This window comes from Cladophialophora psammophila, assembly GCF_000585535.1.
Source record: "Cladophialophora psammophila CBS 110553 chromosome Unknown aczJe-supercont1.8, whole genome shotgun sequence".
NCBI lineage: Eukaryota > Fungi > Ascomycota > Eurotiomycetes > Chaetothyriales > Herpotrichiellaceae > Cladophialophora > Cladophialophora psammophila.
Window position 1 is genome coordinate 1180270 of NW_006912929.1, and position 19361 is coordinate 1199630.

The 19361-nt window shown below is 51.2% G+C and overlaps 7 protein-coding genes across 7 annotated transcripts; 4 read left to right on the plus strand and 3 right to left on the minus strand.

Moving 5' to 3' along the window:
* Window positions 1–221: 221 nt before the first annotated feature.
* A1O5_06065 (uncharacterized protein) lies at window positions 222–1319 on the plus strand (the record flags this gene model as incomplete). Its single annotated transcript, XM_007746661.1, has 5 exons — window positions 222–255; window positions 314–365; window positions 434–786; window positions 837–906; window positions 971–1319. The coding sequence occupies 5 exons, from the start codon at window positions 222–224 to the stop codon at window positions 1317–1319; spliced, it is 858 nt and encodes a 285-aa protein (XP_007744851.1).
* Window positions 1320–2382: 1063 nt separating this feature from the next.
* A1O5_06066 (uncharacterized protein) lies at window positions 2383–2751 on the plus strand (the record flags this gene model as incomplete). Its single annotated transcript, XM_007746662.1, has 2 exons — window positions 2383–2566; window positions 2648–2751. The coding sequence occupies 2 exons, from the start codon at window positions 2383–2385 to the stop codon at window positions 2749–2751; spliced, it is 288 nt and encodes a 95-aa protein (XP_007744852.1).
* A 1207-nt stretch (window positions 2752–3958) lies between these two features.
* A1O5_06067 (uncharacterized protein) lies at window positions 3959–6163 on the plus strand (the record flags this gene model as incomplete). The annotated part of the gene is made up of 1 exon (XM_007746663.1): window positions 3959–6163. One exon carries the CDS (start codon window positions 3959–3961, stop codon window positions 6161–6163), a length of 2205 nt encoding a protein of 734 aa, XP_007744853.1.
* A 2377-nt stretch (window positions 6164–8540) lies between these two features.
* Window positions 8541–10041, minus strand: A1O5_06068 (uncharacterized protein; the record flags this gene model as incomplete). Its single annotated transcript, XM_007746664.1, has 3 exons — window positions 8541–8611; window positions 8644–9733; window positions 9790–10041. The coding sequence occupies 3 exons, from the start codon at window positions 10039–10041 to the stop codon at window positions 8541–8543; spliced, it is 1413 nt and encodes a 470-aa protein (XP_007744854.1).
* A 931-nt stretch (window positions 10042–10972) lies between these two features.
* On the minus strand, window positions 10973–11329 carry A1O5_06069 (uncharacterized protein; the record flags this gene model as incomplete). The annotated part of the gene is made up of 1 exon (XM_007746665.1): window positions 10973–11329. The coding sequence occupies one exon, from the start codon at window positions 11327–11329 to the stop codon at window positions 10973–10975; it is 357 nt and encodes a 118-aa protein (XP_007744855.1).
* A 3741-nt stretch (window positions 11330–15070) lies between these two features.
* Window positions 15071–16552, plus strand: A1O5_06070 (arylsulfatase; the record flags this gene model as incomplete). The annotated part of the gene is made up of 4 exons (XM_007746666.1): window positions 15071–15263; window positions 15471–15688; window positions 15774–15884; window positions 15935–16552. 4 exons carry the CDS (start codon window positions 15071–15073, stop codon window positions 16550–16552), a joined length of 1140 nt encoding a protein of 379 aa, XP_007744856.1.
* Window positions 16553–16790: 238 nt separating this feature from the next.
* A1O5_06071 (uncharacterized protein) lies at window positions 16791–18589 on the minus strand (the record flags this gene model as incomplete). Its single annotated transcript, XM_007746667.1, has 2 exons — window positions 16791–18424; window positions 18523–18589. The coding sequence occupies 2 exons, from the start codon at window positions 18587–18589 to the stop codon at window positions 16791–16793; spliced, it is 1701 nt and encodes a 566-aa protein (XP_007744857.1).
* Window positions 18590–19361: the final 772 nt, after the last annotated feature.

Below are 19361 nucleotides of genomic sequence, written 5' to 3' on the forward strand. Positions count from 1 at the left end.
CACGAAGCGATCCCCTCTTCCATGTCTACTCCCCGCACCGATTCGGCTATTCTCAAGCATTGAGCCAAGTCCTGTGGCTTCACATATTATGAGAAGCGTAGGCTGCCCTCCGGCCCCTCTGGGTAGGCCAAGAGCTTCATAATGATTGAAACGAAGTAACAATAAACTCTTTGGACCTCGCTGGACTGTATGCCCCCAAAAGAATTTTAAGGTTTCACAGAATGTCGTACAAAGGACAAACTGCTTTCCTCACCGGTATGGAATCCCGCATATCTCCTGTGGTCGAGCATCGGCTAGTGCTGATTTGGGCTAGGCGGCGCCAGCGGCATCGGACGTGCAGTCACCAAGATGCTTGTTGGAAAAGGGTGGGGATCCTTTTGATCCAACCTGACCCTCTCTAAGAACTGTATAAAGTCTCTAATATTAATGACAGAATCAGAGTCTATGTGGCAGACAGAGACCTAAAGGGCGCCCAGGCCGTGGCTGAAGAGCTGAACACGGGCGACAAGGCTGTGTGGACTGTACAGATCGACGTTGCAGACTGGGATTCCCAGCGAAGCGCATGGGAAACCGCTGAGGCCGAGTTCAAGCGCATCGATTATGTCTTTCCCATTGCCGGCATTGGAGAGCGCCGTTCATTCCCCAACAGGCCCAATTCAGCAGGATATGAGAAGCCCGACCTGACCGTGCTTGAAGTAGACTGCATCGGTGTAATCTACACAGTCTCCCTGGCAGTTCAGCACTTTCGTCGTCAGCAACCAAATAAATATGGCTTTCGAGGGAAAAGTAAGCCCTGTCATCCGCACAATCTCTCGTTGTGTAACCAAAACATCTAGTCATGCCAGTCGCCTCCGTCTGTGGGTTCTATATTCACCAACCCATACCTATATATACCGCGGCAAAGCAGTATGTCCCCCACTACAATCACATCAACCTCCATCGTTGTCTTAAAAGCTTACAAAACTTTCAGTGCCGTTGTGGGGCTCGTCCGCTCCTATGGTAAGATTCTCGCTGAGGAGAAAATCACTCTCAATGCCGTGTGCCCGAACAAGATCAGGACGGGGATCTCGACTGCGGCCGTGTATGACAAGGCAGAAAAACTTGGTGTTCTGGTGCCGATAGAGAAACTTTTAGAGGCTTTTGAGTCCTTAATGGGTGAGAACCCCATGTCTGGAGAATGCCTTGAAGTCGCTCCTCAGCTTGGAGTCCGGGTCGTGCAGTTTATTCCGTTCATCAATGAGGAATCGAAGATTAGCGCCGACATGACTTATGAGCGGTCGCACTATCTCCACGAGCCGATCATGGATGACAAGATATAAGATGAAGCCTCGGTGTTCCACGCGCTCCTCCGGAATCGAAATCTTTTGGTATTTCGTCCGTGTTCCTCTATACCTGAGCAATGGAGAAAGAAACTACTACCTGCAGTGTACTTCTCCATGGTCTGTTCTTTTTCTGGCTTCATCAAAACTTCAGTGGCAGCCGTCGGAATGTGGACTCTTACAAGTGATGGTGAGACAGAATCGTTTTCAGAATCAGTTCTGGTGGTTGTTGTGATTGATTACCCCCTCGCCCCTTTCGGATCCAGCCTTGCGCTGGCCTACGCCCAAACGACCAGGGACTCTGTATCTCCCAGTCGCTCATCCTCAGAACAATATCGCCTCTAGGTCTTGTTTCCTTTTATTTGTATCTCGTTTTCGAGTCATTTCGAGGCTTTAGCTTTCAAGTATAGGTCGAGTGGGGAAGCGGCGCAGCACCGCACAGTCTCCCTTTGTGTCCACCACCTCCATGAGTTGGTCAAGTGACACTATCTAAATCATCGATTTGGTAACAGAGTACCGAGTAAAGTTTCATAGTATTCCGGTGGTGGAATGTTATTCCTTTCCGGGTGTTCAGCTGGACAGGGGTCTCACTCCAACTCGCGGGTGCGCCGTAGGGGAAAATGGTGCCCCCGTCTGTGTGGCTCGCGTAGACATGCTCAAACCGAGTGCCAAGATATGGGTATCCAGTGCTTAGCTGTGAAAAAGAAAAGTGACGCCCACTCTTCCCACGAATCATGATTCCAGAGTGATGTGCTAAGCCTTGAACAAGCGAAGCTTGGGATGCTTGTGTGATGCGATCTGTGGTGACGCGAGACCTTTTAGAGATCGCGGTTCCTGAGGAGCCACGTCATCACCTCGGGGAAACCAGGTGCCATTGAAGCACAGAGATAACACATGAGACGGAGCACAGGACACACCGCAGAAGCTGAAAGGCCCATCAGCTATAAAAAAAGCCCTCCATCCTCCTCCGGCCGTACCTTGCATTATTTGACCAGGCGGCAACGATCACAATACTTACACGCATCACTTCAATTCAATTGAACCCCGCAAGGAACATCCAAATATGGACAACCTCCTCCAAGAAGGTGAACAGTTCCTCGAGAACCAAGCAAACAGCCAAGGAAATGATCAAGGCCAGCAGAGCAACCAGCAAGACCAGCAAGGCCAGCAAGGCCAACAGGACCAGCAAGGAGGAGGCATGATGAAGAACTTCGAGCAGAACGCCGGCGACGCCTACATCAATCAAGGTACGACTTTGTCTGTTTTTGTTTTCCCACCCCACTAGCAGCTGCGCATTGTGGTCGCAACAAAGCTGACTGCAGGTGCAGAGGCCAACAAGTTCCTAAACAACGAAGGCGTGCCAGCCGCTCTAGACGGCGCGATTGATGGAGCCATTGACACTGAAGTCAACAACCTCGAGAAAAGGTTTTAGAAGTGACTCTGTGCTGTGTTATTTATTAGACGAGCTGGAGAGCGGGGGAGGAGGAGAGCTTGTGAGGTCTCTTTTCACGAAGGCTTGTCTCTACCCCGCGGTGTTCCCCTGTGGTGCACGCCTACCCCCTATGGTAGGTGTCACCACCTTCCTCCTGACTAGGCCAGGCCAGCCCTAGTGGCTTGTCACCTGTGCCTTATATTTGGTAGATACATAGGCGAGAGCCATGGCCCTCACATAGAGGAATACCATGCATTGACAGAGTCTTCGTTCCGCATCCCACGTCCCCCAACTCCCGGCCGTACATAAAAAAACAGGCAGCCTCGCTGGATCGATCCCATTTTCTCGCACTTCCACTGGAACCAGACGGCCTTTCTTTTGATTCTAATCAACCTCCACTCCCGACACAGCCACAAGGTCTAGTCTCAGCCCTCTAAATCAGCCGTTTTTCAGCCTTTGACTTTGCCGAGGTAGGCTTGTCACGGAGTAATTCTTTTCTAGTCACAGATCAACTAACATTGGACATCTTCTCATACGATCACCCGACCGGCGGCGGAGGTTGGCCAGCATATGCGAATCACAGCCTTGTCTCTGACAGGCTGTAGGTTATGTAGCTGCCTGCTCACAGATGCGACTCATGCGTCACGGATTGCGGCAGCTAATTTCTCCACCCGCTCCATTACAGATCCATTCCAAGCGCCAGGGTTGTTCCTTCGTGCACCCTGGATCCCTGTCCGTATTTAGGCATCCTGTCGGCAGGATCATCTCCTCTCCATGTTCCCTTGCCCAGGTCTCTCTAGTCCGTGCTACGTCGTTAGTAGCGTGGATGGCCTTGCAAGGCTTCCTAGCCCTGGCCTGTGCTCCTTCGGGGGAGGGCCCTATTTAAACCCTCGCTGTCACTCCAGATACTTCGTAGATTCCTTCATCGATCAATCAGCCTATTCCTAGGAGCCCCAGGTCGACAAAACCACGCGGCGACTGTCAGCAAGCCGCATACTATATTTACGCTTTATCTCTCTCGAACCTTGCTTTTCCATCGCTCTTTGCTTTTCCTTGGTCTTGCACTCTTCAGCCCATCGTGTGTTTTAGCACCATCAACCTATTGATCAGAGTCCCAGGAATATGGTTTGAATTGAGTAATGCCCCGTCTCGAGGAAGCCTCCTTTGGCGCCACAGGATCATCCCTCGCTCCACGGTCAGCCTCCACATGTCCCCTATAGGAGTTTCTTGGGCTCTTGCCCAAACAGTGGACGGCGCTCTTAAGATCAGCAGAGATGCTGTTCTTGTTGCCTCAGGGGACAACATTCAGCCATTTACCTTGACCGTTTGTGAGAAATTTGGCGCCACGCTCGCCATTTCCAGCCTCACGCAGACGAAGATTGAGGACATGCTGCGAAAGCAAGCTAAAAGCCCAGTCCAGAAATTCTGGGCTGCCAAAATAGGTTGGGCAAAAGGCGATTCGGTCGATTTGCTGTCGCACAGTGTTGAAGGCATACGTTTTCTATCCCTCGCAGCCGCACTCGTTTCGTCATGCAGTAAATTTGATGCTGCCACGGCACTGGCAAGAATGATTCGCGATACTGCTGAAGACAAGGCATTAAGTCCGAGCATTTTCCAATTGAAGGACCTTCTCGACGTTCTTGAGCCAAGGCTCAATCAATCTCGATTCTTGGATGTTGTTCTAGGTTATCAAGCTTTGCTACCTCAACTGCACACTCGACTCCATGACAACGCCGCTGTTCCAAGTGCAGAAGCAATTCAAAAGATCGTTGACAATTTTAGAGAGTTGTCCCGTGTTGGACCTGCGGATGTCCGAAGTCTGAAAATCACAGTAGGACCATTCGCTGCCTGGGTCTCGGGCTTTGCACACTGGTGTGTCGAAGTTCCTCCAATGATATGTGATGAACACGGAGCAGTGATTCTTGACCAGCCAAATCCACAGGTCACCATTTGCATCTCGCGGAACTTGGATTATCATGATAACATCAGTATAGAAACCATTTATGACTATAAGAGCAGTCAAGAGGCTTTCGGTGCTATTGTCAAAGATGCGGACGGCCCTGCATGGGCGACTGGCATGGTGACAGTCGAAACCTATGCACGGTTTCTGCTAAAAGACCTCGAGTTCCACGATGGTTTGGGGAGAATGGCATGCGCCCAAGCAATACCATACGCTGTTCACCTTACCAAGTCGGCTTTCACGGATCCAACCCAAATTTATCGTTTCACCGATCAAGAGGTCGAACCCGGGCTACTGAGGACAGTATATCCTTCGGATCCCTTCCCAGCTGATGATGTGGTGGGTACATTGGTGAACATCTTCCTTGGACCGACCTACGATGGTCCCCTGATCCAGCGCCTGTCAGGTGACCTCAAACTTACAGACCTGCCTGCCGTTAGCTTGTGGGTTGAAGAGCGCAGGAATAAATTCCCAGAAGATCCTGAACAAGCATTCCTAGGCCGGCTAGGTCAAGTGGTGGCGGACATACTTGCCTTGTCGCTGTTGGTTGCGGAAGGTATGACCGACCCCAAGAAGATCGACTGGCTTGTACTATATAACCCTTACGGAAACCTGGCGCCAGCGTCCTACGAGAATGAATGGCGGTTAGCTGTCAAATCCTTTCTTCAACACGGCGTGTTTCTTCGCCGGACCCAGCTACTGGGGCCGCTGATCGATTGGGCCCTCAAATTAATTGGCCATCAAGCATCTGAGTATGTCAGCAAAGGTGAATGGGTTGCATCCTCTTTCCGAGGACAAGTCATCGCACCACGGTTATTGTTTGCCAGCGAGATACCTGTTAGCGGCTTCGCATGCATGTCGGTTTTTGCAGGCACCTTAATGTTGGAAACGGAGAAAAATCGAAAATTCTCCTGGATACTGTCAGAAGATGAAAAGGGGTCTCTGTTACCTCTGCTGAATCGAGAGTGTTCTTTATCCGCCCGCGCCAACGCCTTTCCCGAAGCCAAAATTCGGTGGCAGTTGACAGTCAAAGACAACCATCTGGCAATCGCCATGGGATGGACGTTTAATAGGAGCATCCGGCGGCCGTTTTGTACGCTGAATGGACTGATGGGTTCAGTAATGCTGGGGAATTGCAGCCATTCAGCAGACACAGATCTGGAACGTAAGCAAGACGTTGTGCTCATCGCGCCAGACAACGGCCCCCACAGCCCAGAGACCCTGATGGTAGCGGTGTATCCATTATATGGCAACGAAGCACTAAAGATGCTTGCACTGGCTTCAACCAAGAGTTATGGTGACAGTAGGTCTGAAGCACTAAAGATGCTTGCGCCGACTTCAACCCTGAGTTCTGATGACAGGAACCTCTCTATACTCATCAACAGGGCCGCTTGCATGAGTTGTGCGATTCGCGTCTGTCTGCACTTGGGAATCGGAGGCATGATTTTGTGACCCGTGTGGAGGACACAGGGTGGGTTCACCTGTGAGGCTTCTTCCCGACTCAAGATCAGCCCGCTACCATTCAGTCTAGCTCCTCAATCGTTGCTTGTTGTGGCTGCCAACACTGTCAGATCCTGTACTAGGTCCCAGCAAAGAGCTTTGTGTTCTAGTGTCTTTTCGGGCTGGAGCAATCCTGAATTATGATTTGGACCTCCGTAGGCTTGGAAGAACCCGTTCTGTGACCAACTGTTGGAGATAGGGCTCTTTGGCATTCTCTAAACGCAACGCAAAGAAACAAGTACACAATGAGCAATGCCTTGGAAGATAGAATTGCGAGAAAGACCCAAGCAAGAAGTGCGAGCAGCCCACCTAGGCTCATGTCACACACAAACAAGACACGGAAACCGGGCCTCGAGAGCAACTCCTTGACAGCAGCCTCTCTGGCATCCTTGGCAGCTTCAGAACACTGATGTCTGACGGCTTCATTTCGGCTCAGCCTTGCTCTTGATTTCTCCACAAACTAGGATCCGAGTTCGGGAGGACGCCGTATTACTCGCATGCGGAATGGAATGGATGGTACATTTTGTTGGATAAATGAATGACATACGTTCTAGACCAATCGCCTATCTCACCAGCCTCTCAGTTGACAGAAAGGCGAACTGTCTACCGAGCAAGAAACAGTTTCTGACTGGCCCACTCCCAACTCGTCAAGCCAGCCCTTTTTTCCTAAACAAATCCCTTCTCTATCTATCAGCACCCAAAATTTCTCCTCCGCCTCATTTCCAACAATATTTCTGGCCCTGCTCGTGTGGCCACCGAGTCCGAGTATTTCGAGTTTGATTCCCCTAGTTGCAGGAGCCCGCCGCGACACCGCAGTCGCCGGGGCAAGTCATGAAGCACGATCGTTGTACAGTGCGCATTGCATTAGTGATGCCCCCACAGAGTCCCACTGTGAAACCCACAAACATCCAGCAGGACGAACAGCATTCCAGAAAACATCTCAACGCTACCCAACGAACACTGTTTGGGTATTTCCTGATTCTCGAGAATTAAGTCCGTGTTGGGTTCAACTAATCCACGTGTCTTCTTTCAAGCCCACGAGATTCATATGTAGGAATGGCTGCTGCTGGAAATCGCATTGTAGATGTGTTTGCCAGTGTGCTCTGATGTTTCCCAGCAGGGATAGTTAGTTATTGACACAGGTATATCACCTCATCGTGGTGCGTCGTGGCTGACTCCATGAAGCCAACAACCGCAACCACTTCGGTGGTACCACATCCGTTGCTCGTTGGACTTGATGAGTGCTGGTTCCGCGTTTGCCGTGTCTTAATTCAGCATGGCCTGCCTCTTTGGAGACATGTGCGGTGTCCACGTCTGCTGCGCCTACACTCCTGCGCAGCGACCCTAGCAGTACTGTCCAAAGAAGGGGTCGGCCCAAGTTGAAGGGCAGACGACGACAAACAGACGGAAGAGGGCATGTTCAATGTTTGTAGCCATGAGACTGTCCACGCTGTACAAACAGCGACTTCACGTCATTATCCAGCTTTGCGACGATTCGAAGACCTGCGCAATCTTTACAGCTGGACGCAACCTGTCCTCGCTTGATAAGCTTCCCTCTTCCATAACCTCGATGCCTGCATTCAGGAGGTACCGTATTTTAACAAGCTGCTCCTCGCCTCGTACAGTCTCCAGGGATTGCAACGGCAGGGCCACACAAGCGCGTCTCGTAGCCTTGGTATACTCAAACTCCTCCACAAACAGCAGAAATTGATCTTTGGCCCAAATTTCGGCCCGTGGTGATATTCCTTCCTCCACATGGATTCGCATGAATATGTTAAAGTCAGTGACCACGGAATAAAAGTCAAACACCAACGCGGGTGGACTTCCGTCACCCACAGGCAGTTTCTCCATTAGGAATGCTGTAACACCCGAAATGACTAATCCTCCTGGAGTCATCGTTGCTGACGTGGTTTCATCGGCGTGTGCTCCCAGCAGAGATTGTCTTGTTGAAGGGTGGAGGAGATCCTGTGGCGCCCATCGGTATCATTCCCGATCTACTCGCGGTCCTCTGGCCCAGAGTACACCCACGGGGATTTCACTCTGGGACGCCCAGAAAGCCTGCATTTTCATGTTATCGGGGGCGACAAGAATCGGATGCAAGTCGCTGCCCATCAAGATGGAGGCGCATATTGTAGCGTCTGTTGCTCGTGACGACGTACGTGGCTGCAAGGCCCATACCAGATCGTTGAGTGAAAGCGTTCTTCTTGCACCTTGATTGTTTGATTCTTCACCCTCAAAAAGCCGCATCTGTGTGTGCATGTTTAGTCCCGCCATCCGTGACAGTGAATGCTCGTTGACTAGTGGCGCTTCCGGAGACTCGATTATCGCATCACTTAGCGTTGAGAAAGTGATTGCCTGGTTTCGAAACTGGAAGAGTAGCCTTCTGGCTAGTATTGCCTCCTGTAATGTTCAGAGTCTCGTCATCCACTTACTGTAGAAAATCATATACAGGGCCTGCAATGGTGATGCTGGCAGATTGTGCATCAGGAGTTCTTCCGAGAGGACAATAACGTGACTTGCCGCTTCGTATGTCTGAGCCATGCGCATAATTGCTGTATTTCTGTGTGGTTCCTTTATGGGTACGCATAAAGTGTCAATCCAGAAGAACGTGCCCTTATGTGCCGAGTTTGAGACCCATCGTTGAATTGTCCTTAGCTGGCATAAGGGTAAAGCGTTCTGTCTCGGATTTCCCCTGCCATCTGACCAAACATGAGAAATCGCCACGTACTGTATTCCCGGCTCATATCGAACAAGCTTCAGGCGTCCTTGCTCGAGGCAAACAAGAGGGTACCCTCCAGCCTCAAGCATCAGGCCAAGATCACGCTCTGATACACGCACATCTTGGCAGATATAATGCTGATTTTTGTCGCCGCAACCCTCTAAATGTATCGTCCGGTATGTACCATGGTCGATGTTGAACGCAACACAGATACCCTCGTCACAATTTTCATGTGCTCCGCCGACTGCGAAGCTGGGCAACAGAGCTGTGTAATAGAGGCTCTGTGCCCCTCCTAGGGCTCGAAGCCTGTAAAGTACGTGTGGGCACCACTTTCGCTGGTTCTTCATCTCTTGCTCCAATGATTCGCAAGAATACATGTTGGCTCGAAGTTTTCGCCGACTATGAAACGATTGGTGAAGGTCGATGGTAGAGAGGAGGACAAGCAAGCTCAATTCAACTGATCGAGGGAGAAGGCAGTACCGCTGTGGAGCAGGAATTTTAGCCATGTCATCGAGAAAGGTGATCCCGATCCGGAGTGACCGAAGCACGTCTGCACTCCAATCCGAGTCCGCTTCTAGATGATCTCGAAAGTTGACAACGCACTCCGCAAACGCCGCTCGCAAGCTGATACAAGAGCGTTCCGTCTTCTCACCATTCTCTTCGATAGTCTCTTTGACTTCGATAACCTCATCCCTAGAGACTGGTCGTCTCAAAGCCACACTCAAGGTACCGAGCATAATCCAAGTTTGGATGAAGCTACCAACCACTGACAACAGCATATTCCTTGCAACGGCTTTGACGGCCTGCTCTCGCTCGGCGTCAATAGTAGCGGCGCAATGTTATCCCAGTCATCATGTACCGACCGAAAGTCACGGCCCTCCAGAGCATCGAGATTTAAACCGTTGAATGCCCCGAAGAGCGCTGGTCCAAAGTTCTGGCTTGCTTCATCCCACGAATCATATGCTGCTGTGATATCATAATCAAGTAAAGCGCGCAGATTCCATCCTTGTCTCTGAGGGTACGTGCTGAAATCTCCATTGTCATAATCCCGAACGCCTAAGTCTGGAACTTCTTCAGGTTCAACACCATCTGGAAGTTCCACAAAGTCCATTGTGACGTTTTCTCGTGGATCTTGTCAACAATCTACTCAATGGTGGTGAAAGGTGAAGGGGAGAGCGATGAGACCCCGCAGCGGCCATATCAACCTGAGCACTTGGCTCCGAGGCTGCCGAAGTTGAGCCAAGTTACAGAGGACGTGGTTATCTGAGTAGAGCGGCAGGCCACAGTCCCACCACAGTCCAAATAAGGTGCCAAAGCAGGTGTAGACTCAGCGCTGAGGGATAGTCACGAAACTGGGTATGCACAAACAGGGCAGGACAGGGATAGAGAACTGAAACGTGCAGAAAGTTATGCCGAGGTTTAGGCGAGAGGATTGGCACGGTTTGCCAAGATCCGGACGGAATTATCCGAAACTTCAGGGGCTTCGGAAGAATCAGCCTTATCAGCCTTGCCAGCCTGACCAGATTTGTTCTGCCGTGCCAGCGGAAAGATGGGTAATAAGAGGTTACCTAATTCCTAAGTAAAGCGGTGGGACAGAGTGTAAAACGGGTACCAAGGATAGGTGCTCTATGTCACTGAATACCTATAATATTAGGGAATCCCCCCATGCTAGGGAGACATACGACTCCTTATCTCCATCCTTGCATGACAAGAAGAAGATCCGCGTGAATCTCTAGCATGCAGCGCACCGAAGAACCAGCGACACCGATCCAATGCCAAGCTTGGTAGATTCTCAATCGTCTTTTGGGATTAGTTTGGCAAGGACGGAAAAGCTCATTGATTCCTTCCGTCCGAGGCTCTGCATTCCATCTCTCCGTCGTCGCCTGGAAACTCGAAGAGCTTGCACCACCATCTCTCGATGGGGTGCTAAATAGCAGGGAGTACTGAGAAGATGTAATGAGCATGGCTCTTAGATGTACTCTATGCGAGCTCGACTCAGACATTTTCTTGATGTTCCGTGACAAGTTTCGGCACCGTCATAGTCATCTGCACCTCCTCGGAGATGACCCTATTTCTCGTGAATTGTGCCCGGTTCTCTTGGGAACTCGGTTGGTCAGGAGATGATCCATGGGCCGTAGAGCACAGGCGGCGATGATGCTCCAGAGTCCAAACGCAATTACCGCGTGGTACATGTACCTGTATATCGTGACCAGAGCGCCATCATAGCCCTTTTGTGCTGCGGCCTGGATCACCGGCGTGAGACCAGGGACGGCATTCAAGGCAGCAGTTCGAGGAGCGCCAGAGAGTGTGAGAGCCTTCACAAGGGACCCCAGACTGGGTTTTGGGAGACCCAGCGGGAGAACGGCTTTGCTGACAAAGGACTGAATCGTGGGCAACATTTTGTCTTTGGTCGCAATATATTAGCGTTGGAACTTCCACAGACACGGCAAACACCGTGCGCTGCGTTGCTCGGTTACAACGGACAGGGTTGTAGGAAAATAAAAGACGCAGGTAGGTTTACTGTTGAGGATGGAAACAAAAATCGCGGTTCCCACTGAACCCGCGGCTGTACGGATCCCCTGACTGGAGCCAAAGTACGTGGCCGATTCGCCTTCAGGTGCGATCAACTGCACCAACATGCCCGTCTGATTCTCCAGGTATCCGACGGGACAACCAGCAAGGAAGGAGATGGCGGCGGCAAATGGCTTGTTGTGAGGCGAGCAGTTCATCAAGGCCCCCGTGAACGCGGTCAGCCAGACACATCAGAAGACCAGCTGCCACTTGACATGGCCGATGTTGGACCAGAACAGACCGCAGAACACGGTGGCTGCCCACGTTCCGAAGCCCATTGTTGAAGACATCCAGGCCACTGTCTGCCAGTCTGAATTCTGCCCGTAGAACCGGATCACCTCTTCAGCACGAAGCAGCGTCGTGCAGATTAGCACAGCATTTCAAGATATATACGAGAAGACGTTCAAAGAGAAAAAGGAATGGAAACTTACGAATGGGCCAGATGATATGCATGCCCACAAATGCAATACCTCCGGAACTCGCGACCACAACTAACATCGTACAGCCTCTGATGTCCTTGAACAACCTCATCGGTAAAAAAGGCTCAGTCAGAGGCTTGTACAACTCTGCTGGAGATCAGAATTTCTTTGGGTCTCTCCGATATTCGTACGAAAAGGGGGAGGGGGAGGCGGGCAAATTGTACCATAGAATATGAGAAGGATCCATGCTACGAATCCACCGATGAGGGTCCCCAAGACTCAGCCTAAGCACGGAATCAGTCAAGATCCGCCGCACCTCTTTGTAGGAGACGGAGAGTTTTCGCTGCCATGTATCTTCTCCCGGCTCTGACACATACCTGACTTCCATGGTGTCGGGTTGCCTCCCCAGGAAAGGCCGAGGGTGTAGAGCGTCAAGCCTGCTGAAGCAAGAATCATGCCGCCGGAATCAAGGCGCTTGAGACGCGAACGAATGAACAAGACTGTGATCGAGTCCCTAGGGTGGTAGAAGAAGAAGAATATCGCCAATTCGACAGCTTTTGGTGTGTGTTCAGTCAGTGGAGGCCTATTTGCGGAAAGAGCCCCGCGAGAGTATAGTAAGCAGGCTGTGTCGGTTGTGCTCTTACCAACTATGATTGTGTAAATGTAATAGATCCATCTCCAAAATGCAATTTCATAGAGTCGTCGCCCTGGAGCAGGTGAGAATGATCAGCATCGTTACGGTAGAGTGTCAAGCCTTTGTAGCCATGAGAAGAAAAGAAACGAAAAACGATAGGAACTCACCAAGATAGGGACTCAGAGCTGCTGCCGGAAAGACGAGACACATTATGATGGCCATGGTGAGCATTTTGTGTTTACTTGGGAGGAGCTCTGGGGAAGCAGAAGGGTCAGATTCACAGTTTACCAGGGGAGAGAGGAGAGATATGGACAGGGGAGAGGAAGGCAGAGCAGACGAGCGAGGGATGTTAAGATGACTGACCTGTAGCAATGACCATGGCGGCGAATTGCGCGGCCACTGCAAGACCGATCATTATCTATCCCCAATCGACAAGGTCAGATCATCGATTCACAAATTTATCATATATGCGGCAAGACAATGGGCTCATGGCAAGGGGGTATGCGCACATTCGCTCCGATCAATGTGTCCAACTTGGTTGCTGTGGCCGCGAGGAGCCCTGCTCACGCTCCATGCCTTATATTAGCAGCGTTCCTCATCATGACAGAAATTTTTTTTAATTCTCTTCAGTAACACGAAGAAGGGACAAGTTACCTCCCACAATGCCGCGGCCGTTGAATGAGATGATCAATAAGTACACTCTAGGCTGGTCTCTTGAAAATCCTATAACTTAGCGTGGGCTCTCACCTATGTCGGCCGCAATGAGGGTCAGAATTGCAGCCGCCGGATTGAAGCCCCATGCCCCTGCCGTCCAGCCCAGGGACATGCTGAACAGAGACAGAGCCTGAATGGATACAGACAATTCAGTCAGTCTACCGCAAGCAGCATAGGTATTGATGTGATGATATAACCGCTGGATAAAAGGTTTGAAAGGGACAAGAACTGCTCACCCTGTATGGCTCAAACATATAATGAAACAGCCCTGTCTTTTCGACATGTATGGTGGATTCTTGAGAGATATACTCTCTTGTCTGCTGCTCAAACTTCGTCTCTCGCGCGTACACATCGTCTGCGCTCTCGGAAACATCCAGTCTGTGTCCAGGGGCTCCACAAATAGTCTGTTGCGGAGAAGAGTTAGTGAACGAGTGGGTATGAAGCGACACTCTCTCGGATTTGTTGTCGGGGAAGATGATAAAGAGCGCAATAATTTACATCCTCTGCCATGCTTTCTTTGCCGTGGTAATGTCGAGTCACAAATATCAGTCAGATATGGGGTAATTTAGACCTTTCGCCTGTGGATGGTGCAACGATCGATCGTAGAAACCTCATACTGTGCGATAGATCAGATTCGATCCCTTTTATATCCCGGCGCATCAACATCCAAGACCATTGCCCAACGAGAAATTATCCGACTCCCGACTCGCGAGGCTCTATGTTGACCAAATTACCCCCACAGGTTCCCCAAAAGCTGGAGAAGCCGCTTCGCCATATGCTGTAGAAATATGTTGGGAGCCAAAACCCAGATGGGCTGTGCCCTAGGTAAAGCGAGACGCATTTCGGGTGGCGGTCTATGATTTGGTACCCATAAGAATCCGGTACAGTCTGAGAGAACATGCAAAGTCCTTGTAAGATCGACTATCGGCGGCGGTAGTGGTGTTGCTTGAAGTGTGAACAGTGGAGCCCGGCAACAACTACTCGTTACTCGGATGTAGCTCTCCGTTGCTAGTCTGAATCTGTTGTAGTGTCTCTGTCATATTCGCGGTGAACCTCATTCTAGATCAGACTGGTCACCACTAGTTTTTCCTTCTCTCCAAACAAAACGAAAGTCTATGCCTCGTGAACCGTATGCTCTGAGCCGAGGATAATTCATCCTTCGGGACCCCATGATATAGGCAGAGTAGGTATGGTATATTCGGAACCCCATGATATATAGAGACGAAGTAGGTACATTCGGGACTCGGTGGTGTAGCGCTTGTACTTCTTCGAGTCCCCTCGTCTCCTTCTGGCGCACTTGAAGTTCCCAACTAAATCGCCACGTTTGATGGTGGCATCCTTCCTCATAGTTCACCGGAAGCCTGGGCTAGGTAGGGGTCCGCGAGGAATGTCGGCCTTTTGCAGTCAACGCCCTTCTAATTGATGGACCGCTCGTTCCTGACAATACTACGAGCACTACTGCATTTTCGGACCCAGCCACCACCATTGTAGGCTGGGAGTCTGATATAGACTCAATATACGGAACGGGATGTCCCACACAAGTACACTGGACTATCTGAAAACGGTCTGAACGGCCCATATAGCCGGCTTTGCCCCCCTTGCCCCCTTGCCCCATCCGGCTCCTTGGATACTTGAGGGGTCTCTCACTTGGCCTAAAATCTCGAAGATATAGAAAACAATATGGAAGTTTGTTGTACAGCTTCGGTCAGAGCCTGGAGCGCAAGACGTATCCCTCGTCTCGGGGATATAAGGAAAGTCGGTCCCCATCTACTAAGACTTTATACAATTCCCTCAGGAACAAAATGACAACTCGACCGAATATCTTGGTCATCGTCGCGGATTATCTAGGCTTCTCAGACGTGGGTGCGTTCGGCGGCGAGATTGAAACGCCACATCTGGATCGTCTGGCGGCGGAGGGCCTGCGGTTCACCGACTTCCACGCGGCGTCGGCATGCTCTCCAACAAGGTCAATGCTGATGAGCGGGACAGACCACCGTAGGTCAAACGGCGGTGTAGATTCTTGTTCAACGAGAGTCATCTGCCCCCTGGCACGTTGGCCGTTCGTCAACGCCCCTTTGATCTTGTCCCCTTTCCCACACCCCAGAGAGGCTTTTCTCATCGTTTGAGGGGTTTTCAACTGAGAAGATTTTGTCCAATAACTAACCAGCCACGCCCTGCTTGGGGGGAAAATTGGCGAGATAGATATTGCCGGCATAGGAAAGATGGCTGAGGCCAAAGCAGAGTTCCACAGGAACAAGCCCGGATATGAAGGTTTCCTTAATGATACTGTAGCGCCGCTCCCCGGCTTGCTGAGAGATGCTGGCTATTTCACCATGATGGCAGGCAAGTGGCATTTGGGCAGTGAGTCTGGACAGTTTCCTTGCGATCGTGGCTTCGAGAAGTCTTTCGCTCTTCTTCCAGTGAGTGACCACCGACTTCCCGAACCCGGTATGCCTATGTGGTTGGAAGAACGGTGCCCCTGCTGACGACAGAGGGATGGGATAGGGGGCTGCCAACCACTATGGCTACGAAACCCAGCTTGAGCCGGGCGACGAATTGCTGGGGTGGATGAAGCATTGTCCAAGCCTCTACGTCGAGGACGATAGGAGAGTCCCTGTCTGTGACCTAAGTTCCGATTTCTATCGACCGATTCCTACGTCGACAAGTTGTTGCAATATTTCGGCGAGAGGGCCGCTTCCAAGCACGACCGAGATCGACCTTTCTTTGCATACTTGCCTTTCGCGGCGCCGCATTGGCCTCTTCAAGCGCCGGACGCGAACATCCTGAAGTATCGAGGAATCTACGACACCGGGCCCGCTGCACTCCGTGAGCGGCGTTTGCAAAACCTGAAGAAAATGGGCTTAGTTGCTGCAGATGTCCTTCCTCACGAAGTGGTCGCATTTGGCGGCAGCGCCTCGCACAGGAGTGGGAGTCTCTCTCGGTGGACGATAAAGCGTATTCCTCCCGCACGATGGGAAGTCTACGCGGTCATGGTGGACCGCATGGACGAGCAAATCGGACGGGTTATCTGCTATCTCGAGGATACTGGCGAGCTTGAACGCACCGTCGTGCTATTCATGTCTGACAATGGGGCTGAGGGGGTCATGCTCGAGGCCGTGCCGGTGATGGGTGACAACACGGTTGCCCATCTAGACAAGTATTACGACAACTCGGTGGACAACATTGGACACAAGAACTCTTTAGCCGCAGAGGACTGCGGAGCGGTCGATGGAAAGCAGTTTTCATTCCGGAGCCATTTGGGCGGGCATCTGGCAGCTGTATGACCTGGTCCAAGATCCAGGGGAAACAAATGATCTAAGAGCGACATACCCGTTGAAGATGAAAGAACTTCTTGCTGCATATTGCACATATATGCAAGAGGTGGGAGTGGTGGAAGATTTCGAGTGGGGGACTTTTGTCACAGACCCTGCTCCTTCGTGAAGCTTCTCAGGGAGGAGGAAGACTGCCTCGGTTGGAGTTGAACGGCAGGGCCCAGCGGAAGGAGGGCAGGTTTCCAAGTGCTCATATTAAAGTAAGTGCCTGCAGACACTCGGAAGCAAAGAAGGAATCTCCATCGATGTAGCCTGCACCGAGTCTTTTAAAGTGACCATTCTCCACCTCTTCTACAGCGATAAAGGCAGACCCATAGTGCCCTGAGTCAAACTTCCGTCTATCCACAAGCAAGCAGAGAAAGTCCACTGGGACCACAGCTCCATCTAAGACCTCATCGTCGAAGGTTATTTCGCCACTTGGAGGTTCTGTCGGATAGCTTCGTGAAACTTTTGTCAGCCGGCCCCTTTTACTATACGGTCGTTGTCTTTTGAGGGCGCGGCTGAGACGCTGCACTTTGCCACGCACGTGGAGAGTGGCCCTTGTGATTTCGCCGAAAGGATTTGCCCCTTCTCTTGGAGAGATATCGATGTCCAGGATCTCCAATTGCTCCACCGGTGGTCCTGATGATGAGGTTAACACCAGATTTTGATACCCGTCAGAACGAACGGCGCCGTCGATAGAGGCCCATGACCAAGATGGCGCCCTCCACGATTTCACCCTATGGCCTGTCTGGGTGATCAAGTTGGCGTTTACTGTCCAAAGTAGGTCGAGCGGTAGTCCCTCGCGCCACAACCCGGCTACGTACGTTGCACCGGTGATCTGCTGGAATTGCCGCGCCAGACCAGCTAAAGCCGGTAGCTTGTCGCTTGCGGCGAACAGTCTACGCGGGGCGTAATCATCAACGACGCTTTGCCAACGAACCAACTTTAGCTGCAGAGTTGGTTTCCGGTCTAGTGGTGGGAGGAATATTCGACTTCTGAGGGACTTGTCAAAAATTGAACCGTCCTCGGCCAGAACGGACTGCTGACATTCCCAGAATACGCGTTGCTTAGTGAAATATACAACCCTAAGTGATAGCGCGCTCTCCTGTAAAGTCCACGCTCGACAAGCGAGCGGAGACGCCTTGACGATGTCGTCAAATAGGCCATCCGAATGAGACAGTGTCATGGTTCCATACCTAGAGCTATCATTAGAGCAAGGTGAGGAAATCTGGATGCTTTCAGCTTGGGTCCTTTTTCGAAACAGGGGTTGCCACTTGTCTTCACACACGGAAGCAGCAATGGTGAGAGTCGCAAAGCCATAGATCTCATCCATAATAGCTGAGTTCTTAGCCCAGTCATCTCTATCATCTTGTATAATGTGGAGAGCGTCCACCCACAGATACTGGAAACCCAAGTTGTAGGTCAAGTAGGCAGCATCTCTGATAGTGGTCGGAAGATCCTCGAGTCGAAAGCCACGGATTCTATCTTGATAGGTGGCTCTGTGCGTTCGAAAAGACTTGGACCGGCCCCAGCTGTAGGATAACGCACAATATCGTCCGTACAAACCGTCAGTCTCCTTGAGCCGCAGAGTCGCTGAAGAAATGCCGCCGACGTCGATAAGCCTTGGAGGTAGCGACAAGTGATGCAAAGGGTCTTCAAGAACATGCGATTCGCGTGGCTGAAATGGCGTCTTCTCGGATATCACTAGTGGATTCCGGCAATTTTGGTGTCCAGTTTCACAATCGCTAAGCCACTTCTTGATTCGATGGGCACATCCAACAGGCTCGCAGCTTTCAGGGATTTGTCTTCCGACTACATCCCCGGCAAGAGCCAAAGGATCGTCTGTGGAGAGTCTCAGTAAAAAGAGGTTATTAACTGGGTATAATGGTCCGAATGGAGGATAACAATCGTGATGTATCCGCTTTAGATCAGCAACTCACCAGGCTCAGTCGTGATATTCAGGTATCCTGGTTTGGCGAAGCTGCTCCAACGGGACCAGATCAGCATGTGGAATAGCCCTTTGGGTGTCGACAGATTCGAGAAAGCCGTCGTGCCGGCAATCAGTCGGATGCAACTGCCCTTCCGCACGCTGTATTCCTGTGGGATTTCATCACCAGTATTGCTTCGTTCGAGCGCGGAGTAGAAAAATGCGCACAGCTGGCAGGACAGTGACGATCTCCGCAACGCATCTAAAGTTGGCTGATGGAACAGACCTCCTTGTGACGGGCCAGCCGTGGGGTCCCTTGGGCCCGTTGAGATAATCGAGTTTATGGTGATACGTTGACAATACTCGCAAAGGCCGTGCGAAACAAGGTATATCATATTTGAATCACAATTCATAGGAACACACAGTGTCCTGGCCGCAGCTTATACGAAAGCCAACGGAGTGGTGGCAAGCACTAGACACAGACGGCAAGAGGATGTAATATTAACAACAGGACCGCCGCTATCGACGAAACATAGCTGTCTGGGGAATTCTATCATTTTTCCTGATAAGAAGGAGCCTAGAAGATTGAAGATCCTACAAAAATGCCCAATGGGCAGACGTGCCACTTCTAGCGAGCCTGAAGCGAGCCTGAAGCCCCCAGCCTCGCAGCCTGGTGCTAACCTCCGTTAGTCGCGAGCTCGCACGTGATGGGTGAGTCTGCCTTGCCCTGGTCTGCTCTGGCCCAAATCCTGTTCCTGCCCACTGCGCTGCTAAAACACCGTACAGCGCCCTGAGGCTAAATGGTTCAAGACGTCCAAGATGTCGCCTGCTTCTGCAGCCTCATGCTACAGC